The following is a 7,633-nucleotide window of genomic DNA, read 5'->3' as shown; positions in this document are numbered from 1 at the left end:
GTGAAACAAGGTATAAAGATAGTCAAAATCTAGGGTATCCTATTGGGTCCCATCAAAATTATCCTATGCAGATCATTATGAGTAATAAGAACATGAATGGGTAAAAGAAGTGATCAAGGGCACAACTTGCCTTCAATGAGCTCCTGCTCAGCTACCTCTACTTGTTGAACCTCAGATCCCACAGTGGCTTGCTCGTCTATTCGCATCAATACAATACATACATAGCATAGCATAAATTAACATCACATCAAACATGCAAATAAAATATACAGTAATAAACTAGACATTAAAATAAGATCACAGGAATTGGAATCATTAAATTTGGAGTTATATATTTTAAGTTATAGATTTTCTAAGGTTTATGTGCTTAATACAAGATTAAGTGCTAGATAAATTTTAAATCATCTTTCATGTTAAAACAGAGGCACTAATGGTTAGACAATAATATTATAAAAATTTAGGAACTGGAACGGTCCAATTTGGAGTTCATATGAATTTTCTAGAAATTAAACAAGTTCTATACATTAAAAATCTATTTCTATTTTATTTTTATCTGAATTTTGAGTTGACTGGACTGGGCCTCAATTCCAGGAAACAGCAGGGGCCCGGTGTAAGTGTTTCCAAGACTCAGAAAACAGCCGCCGGGACGGCGGGTTCTATTTTCTTATTTCCCGAGGACTCTTTAGAAAAATGACCATCGCGAAGGGGTATCGAGAGATCTTGGCCGCCCGATCCGCAACGGTCGGCCCAGATTAGAAGTTTTATACGCTGAACCGGTATGCAATCTGAGCCGCAGGATCAGAGGGCAATGGCTTGGATTCAATTATTCTATATCCAATCGTGTTCGCGGGATTGGAATCCGACGGCCCAGGGCACACACAGGGATTGGTACTGTTTTGATCTAATCTGCGCCGTGGACGAGGAAATCGACGGTCGGAAAACCTTTCCCCTCCGCGGACAGAGGAACGCGGCGGCGCGCGCCGTCCGCGGCGGAAGACATCGCCAGAATCCGGTTCATGCCGATACGGCGATCCAAACTCGATGGGGCTTCTGCTACACAATGCTATACGCTAGAGGAACAGGACGGTTGGAATCTTACCCCGCAATTCCTCGTCAACAGTCACGGTGACGGCAACCGGCGGATCACCGACGTCGGTGAAGGATTACTCGGCGACGCAGACACCTTTGCGCCCGCGGTTGCTTTGGTGTGGCCCCACGAGTGCCCAAGAAACACCCAGCCCCGAGAATGGAACCCTGGTGACTAAGAGCGGCGAATCCCAGTGGCCGTCGCCCGCGGCGATGAAGTGGGACCCGGCTCCGCCCACGATGGAGAAGATGGCTCTAGAGAAACCCAGGGGAGGTCAGCGCACGGCAGCTATGTGGACGCCCAGCCTTTATCCCCCGAGACCTCGATGGCGGGGACGGTTGCGCACAATGCGGCGGGGAGATCGCGGCGGCATTCTCGCGAGGTTAGCAACGGACCAAGCTAGGTGAGCGATCCGACGAGGTGGCCCCACATGGCGGTGTAACAGGGAGGGACGCGCGAGGAGAAGTAGTGAAGGGCTGACAGGGTGGCCCAGTTTGCAGTGAAGCGACCCAGGCGCGAGTATCCGGCCGATGCGTGGGCCCAAACTGCAGTGGAACAAGGGAGCTGGGCTGCGCGTGGAGAAGAGAAGTTGGGCCGAAATAGGTAGCTGCGGCCCATTTAGGGTAGAATTCCTCTCTCTTTTTCTTTAATTTTCTTCTTCTCCTATTTTAAATTCCCAATTTGAATCTCAAGTATGGCTTTGAATTTTGTACTCAAATTAAAGATAGATTGTAATCCTACCAATATGGTTGAGTTTATGTACTTATAAATTTTGTTTTATATTTTATATAATTTCTTTTCTTCTCTTTTTTTTGTGTCATTTCCAATTTCCCTAAGTTGTGCCTTTGGGATAAATCTAAATTCTCACATCATTATTATATTTTTATTAGTGTCACTTTTATTATATTTCAATGCACAAACAAAATCCAATATGGTGCAATGATTTAATTGTCCCCTAGTAAGGATTTACTCATTTTTTTAGACATGGTCAGTCACATGTGATGATCAATGGAGATGCACATACATTCAAAGGAGACAATTCCTCCTTTTATTCTCCCTTGCAATATGAGTATTACACCTGTCCGGTGCACCACCGGACAGCTAGGCGACCCCAACAGTCAGAGCTCCAACGGTCGAACCCTAACGGCCGGGTGACGTGGCTGGCGCACTGGACACTGTCCGGTGGCGCACCGGACTGTCCGGTGCGCCCGTCGACAGCAGCCTTCACCAAACGGCTAGTTTGGTGGTTGGGGTTATAAATACCCCCAACCACCCCACATTCAAGTCATCCAAGTTTTTCACCTTTCAACTACTTACAAGAGCTAAGCATTCAATACAAGACACACCAAAGTGATCAAATCCTCTCCCAATTCTACACAAGGCTTTAGTGATTAGTGAGAGTGATTTGTTGTGTTCTTTTGAGCTCTTGCGCTTGGATTGCTTCCTTCTTTCATTCTTTCTTGCGATCATCTCAATTGTAATCAAGGCAAGAGACACCAATTGTATGGTGGTCCTTGCGGGAAGTTTGGTTCCCAATTGATTGAGAAGAGAAGCTCACTCGGTCCGAGGGACCGTTTGAGAGAGGGAAAGGGTTGAAAGAGACCCGGTCTTTGTGACCACCTCAACGGGGAGTAGGTTTGCAAGAACCGAACCTCGGTAAAACAAACGTGTGCCACACTCTTTATTCGCTTGCGATTTGTTTTCACGCCCTCTCTCGGACTCGTTTATATTTCTAACGCTAACCCGGCTTGTAGTTGTGATTAAGTTTGTAAATTTCAGATTCTCCCTATTCACCCCCCTCTAGGCGACTTTCACTTTGGAAGGTGCCAACTCCATCGACCAACTCCGCCGACCAACTCTGCGAGGCGGACCGGCTGACCAACTCTCCGATGACCAACTCCGCCGACCAGCTACCAATACATTGTTGAGCAACCCGAGTGATCTACTTCGTCTACTTCAATCAAGATCTCTTCCTTGAATTGATCTCTTAATTTCTAGGCGACTCTACGTCATCTGGAGACGTCCTGGGTGACCTGCTGACCCGGAGCACCCTAAGGTCTCTCCACCAGAGGACGAAATCTAGGTCATACGAGGAGAAGAAGGCGACCCTACGCCATCGCGGACCGTCCGACCCAGAGCTCGGATCGTCTGGACTGCGCGCAGTGAAGGCGCCGCTTCTGCCGCCAGGTTGCAGACCATCCGACCCAGTGTCGCGGACCGTCCGCGCCCCCGTAGCAAGCACTGCCAGGCGACCCGGCGACCCGTCGCGGACCGCCACCACTGTTCACCTCGCGTAGCCGAACCCAAGGTATTGCTCATCACAAGAAGGCCCTAGGGTTCGTTGCTGTTTGGTCCCAAATAGGTGGTGACCATCATAGAGGTTTTGCCCCACATTTAGGATAACCACTTTATTTGACCTTACATCATCTAAAGGTGCCAAGTACCGCCAGACGGTTCATTATAGTGTTTGGTGACAAAAAAGGCACCAACATTTGGTTTTCCAGCTTCACCATAAAACAACTCCAGCAAATTGTTAATGTGGATTCTAGGAGCGTTTGACTTGCATACAGGCTCTAGCTTCTATAGTACAATTGATTTGTGTGAGTTTTCTTGATTACCCTTGATGATTAGTGGGTTGTCGCGAGAGAGAAAAGTTGTATGTTGCGTAACCAGTGACATGGTGGGCAATTTTCGTACAACTTCATGAGGAGATATAAAAACAATGTTTATGAAGCACCCTCTAAGAGCTTCATGAATTTCATAAAACTGGTCTCTAGTTTTGATTATTTTAAGATAGAGCTCGTGGATCTAGACTTGTTTGGGTGGAAAAAGTTAGAACAAAGTTATAAAATTATTGAAGTAAAGCTCTCCCAAACAGAACCGTACTTAGATAGTAGAGAAGGGATACACTTATTGTGTGTGGCCAAGCTTATCCGCGCAGGTTTAAAAGTGACAGGAAATCAGGTCCCCAAAGAGGATCCGGTGATCCGGCCGGGATTGGAAGCATCTCCGGCAAGAGACAAGATGCACGTGAACCTAAATGGTAGCCGTTTGCATGTGCATGCGATCTGCACGATCTGTAACAACCGTTAGCAAGTCTCACGCCCCTGTAATTTCTTGTCTCATTACTACATATAGGCTGTAACAGTGGAAGGGAATACAATACGCTATTCTTGCTAATCTTCAAGCAGGAGAGAAAAAAGCATAAGCTGAGCATCCATCAATGGCGGATGCTGGCAACGAGGCCGAGGGTCTGACGCTGTTGGGCCTGCACGTGAGCCCCTTCGCGTTGCGCGTGCGCATGGCGCTGAGCCTCAAGGGCCTGAGCTACGAGTACATCGAGCAGGACCTGTTCCACAAGGGCGAGCTCCTCCTCAGCTCAAACCCCGTGCACAAGAAGGTGCCCGTGCTCATCCACCACGGCAAGCCCATCTGCGAGTCCCTCGCCGTCGTGGAGTACGTCGATGAGGTCTGGCCCGGCGCCGCCGCCACCATCCTCCCCGCCGACCCCCACGGTCGCGCCACCGCTCGCTTCTGGGCCGCCTACATCGACGGCAAGCTGTTTCCGGCGTGGACAGGGATCATGAAGGCGGCGACGGAGGAAGCGAGGGCGGATAAGCTGAGGGAGACGCACGCCGCGGTCCTCAACCTGGAGAAGGCCTTCGCCGAGATCAGCTCTAGCTCCAGCAACGACGGCGCGGCCTTCTTCGGCGGCGACTCCGTCGGGTACCTGGACCTCGCGCTCGGGTGCTCCCTGCCGTGGTTCGGGGCGCTGCGCGCCATGCTCGGCGTCGAGATCATCGACGCCGCCCAGGCTCCGCTCCTGGTGGCGTGGGCCGAGCGATTTGGGGAGACCCCGGTGGCCAAGGAGGTGCTGCCGCAGCCGGACGAGGCTGTGGCCTACGCCAAGAAGATTCAGGCCTACTGGGCTTCTGCTAAGAACTGATGAGCACCGAATCCTGTCATGATGAAATTGAAGCAGCAATACTTGTATAACACTCCAATCATGGTGAATAAAGGCCTCTAAACTGTTGGTTAATACTTACTTCCCTTTGGACGATGTGAAAGAAGAACGGGGAAATGAGGAAATAGGGTAGAATTAGTGTAGGATGTATCTAGAGATGGCCAAACGGGCCGCCCGGCCCGGCCCGGGCCCGGTGAAGCCCGGCCAAAAACCGGGCCGGGCCTGCTGAGCCAGCGGGCTTAATTTTCTGTCCAAGCCCGGCCCGCAGCGGGCCGAAACGGGCCGGGCCGGCCCGTTTAGCACGAAAAAAACGGGTCGAAAAGCGGGCTAAACGGGCCGGTAAGTACATTTTAGTGTAAAAAAACGGCCTTAACGGGCTTAAAGGTAAACGGGCCGTGCCGGGCTAGCCCGCCGTGCCTAGTTTCCTGTCCAAGCCCGCCCGCTTATTCTACCGTGCCGGGCTCGGACCGGGCCCAAAAGGCGGGCTTCGTGCCGGGCTCACGGGCCTCGTGCTTTTTGGCCATCTATAGATGTATCTACAAGATAAGAGCGTATAGAAGTCTCAACGACTCCGCTCGCTCTCGAGATCCACACCACAATGTCCAACTCCAGCAATATCAGTCGCAGATGGTAGGCCATGCACAGATAAGAATTAAAATAGATAAGGACATGTATAGTGGAGAGACAGCAAAACAGTTCTCTAAGCATAAGAGATAACTAAGAGACTTTATTATACAAAATGTAGTCTATTATAGCATCGAATCGATAGAACAGACGATGAATTCGTACAGTGGGAGGTGAGACGTCTGTTACTACTTGGGTTACGAGCCAGAGGTGTCTCTTTATGGAGAGACGACTCCACGATTTTTTTTTGTAAATAGCCCCTTTAAACATCTCAAGAGCCTTTACATTAATCACCACTGTACATGCCCTCAGCCACATATGATGAAGTGGACTCTCAAATTTCATGGTGATCTTGTCATCAATTGCTTCACGGTGCATTATCCCTTAAATCGTAGTACTTGATGTCCAAATCAAGAAATTGAAAGATAAGCGATGGGATCTCACCGTCTGTTTCGACGATTGGGTTGGAGACCTTGATCTTCTCAAACGCTATGGCAGAGTCGTAGCTTCGCCTCGGGGATCGGAAAGGGGTCGATACGGACTGAGGCGACACCTGTGGAAGGAGGAAGAGAGACGGCACGACAGACAGGGGAAGAGAAAAGAGAGTATGCGAGCAGGTTTATTTCTTATGAAGAAGTGGCGGGAGCCGGAAGCATATGGGGTCGCCGCGATGAGGGCGGAGATGTTGGACGGGAACATCGAGAGGTTGCCGTCACCAGAGGAGGGCTAGGTCTCGGTAGGTGGGGTTGGCGGCGGCGAGTTTGTTGTTGGGAAGAAGAGGTATGGATCCCGGTGGAGGGGGTTGCGAAAGAGGACGGGTGTGCCTAAGCGTCGGTGAAGTGACGACCGGCGGCGTTGGCTTAGGAGTGGGCGGCAACGCCTACGCCAGCGACACGACGACATGAGTGGTTGTAGGGTGGCGCGGAGGAGGGGGCAGGCTAGGTGGCAGTTGTGACGTCTGTGGGGTGCGAGGAGACGCAGGTGCGAGGAGAAACTCGCGGGGCAGCCCGAGAAGGAAGATGGCGGGATGGGGGCGACGCCAGCGGCGGCTGCCGGTGAGGACGAGGGAGCGGGGAAGGATTCAAAGAAGCATGGATGTGAACAACGGACACAATGCACGACTCAAACAGAGCGAATTAAAATCTCGGGTCCGAGGATGCGGCCACGCGTCGGTATCAGGATGGCTGGAGAACCCGCTGAATGCGGACAGAGCTCCAAACGGGGTGAGGTTTTAATATCTCTGATAACTTCTTTCTTTTTAATAAAATGACACGTAGCTCTCCTGCGAATTTCAAAAAAAATAATCTGTTTTTTTTCTTAATCCAGATTCGGTTTGCTTTTGTAGGCACTTGTGATCACACAGGCCTCATTCTCATCGAGTGTCGACGCTTCCTGTCTTTGAGAACAAGTTCCTGCATACACTTTAGGCAAATCCCTGAACCCCTGGTGAAATCTATCTAAAACTAGCCAGAAGTCTGTGCTTTACTATGGTTGTTATATACTCAAATATAACTATTATTTATTTCTAAACACTAAAAAATGTGTGATTTGGTGGTGAAGGGGTATGGATTCGAATGCTCGCTCTGCATTATTTTTTGTGCGATGTGGCGGGTGGACCCAGAGCGTCAGCGCGAATGGTGAAACAGTAGTATCATCAGATGCCCACATTAGTTTCTTAATAGATCATTATAGATATAGATGACTCGAACAAAGAACACTCACGCCAACAAGGAATTCTCCTTGGTCATTGTTTCAAGTTTTCTGATAAGGTTTAGTCGTTCGTTTTTTGTTATCTTTTGATCGAATGAGATGCTAGTAAACCACTGAACCTTTAGAGTCTCTGACCCAAAGGATCAAGCATTCAAGGCTATGCAAGGTGCCAGCCTTGCGACCATGAAATTTGCTTTGTTCAGCCATACAATCATCACAAGTCAGAACTTAGAGGGCACATAGAATTT

At 49.7% G+C, this 7,633-nt stretch overlaps 1 protein-coding gene across 1 annotated transcript; it reads left to right on the top strand.

Moving 5' to 3' along the window:
• Positions 1–4,246: 4,246 nt before the first annotated feature.
• Positions 4,247–5,128, top strand: LOC541839 (glutathione S-transferase GST 26). Its single transcript, NM_001111519.2, has one exon. It carries the CDS (start codon positions 4,311–4,313, stop codon positions 5,031–5,033), a length of 723 nt encoding a protein of 240 aa, NP_001104989.1. The 5' UTR covers positions 4,247–4,310; the 3' UTR covers positions 5,034–5,128.
• Positions 5,129–7,633: the final 2,505 nt, after the last annotated feature.

Source organism: Zea mays, chromosome 4 (genome assembly GCF_902167145.1).
Source record: "Zea mays cultivar B73 chromosome 4, Zm-B73-REFERENCE-NAM-5.0, whole genome shotgun sequence".
Lineage (NCBI taxonomy): Eukaryota > Viridiplantae > Streptophyta > Magnoliopsida > Poales > Poaceae > Zea > Zea mays.
The sequence above is the reverse complement of the archived record's forward strand: the minus strand, read 5'-3'. Positions and strand labels throughout refer to the sequence as shown.

Excerpts from the sequence above, each read along its gene's own strand:
- LOC541839 (NM_001111519.2), top strand. The coding sequence starts at position 4,311 with ATGGCGGATGCTGGCAACGAGGCCGAGGGTCTGACGCTGTTGGGCCTG.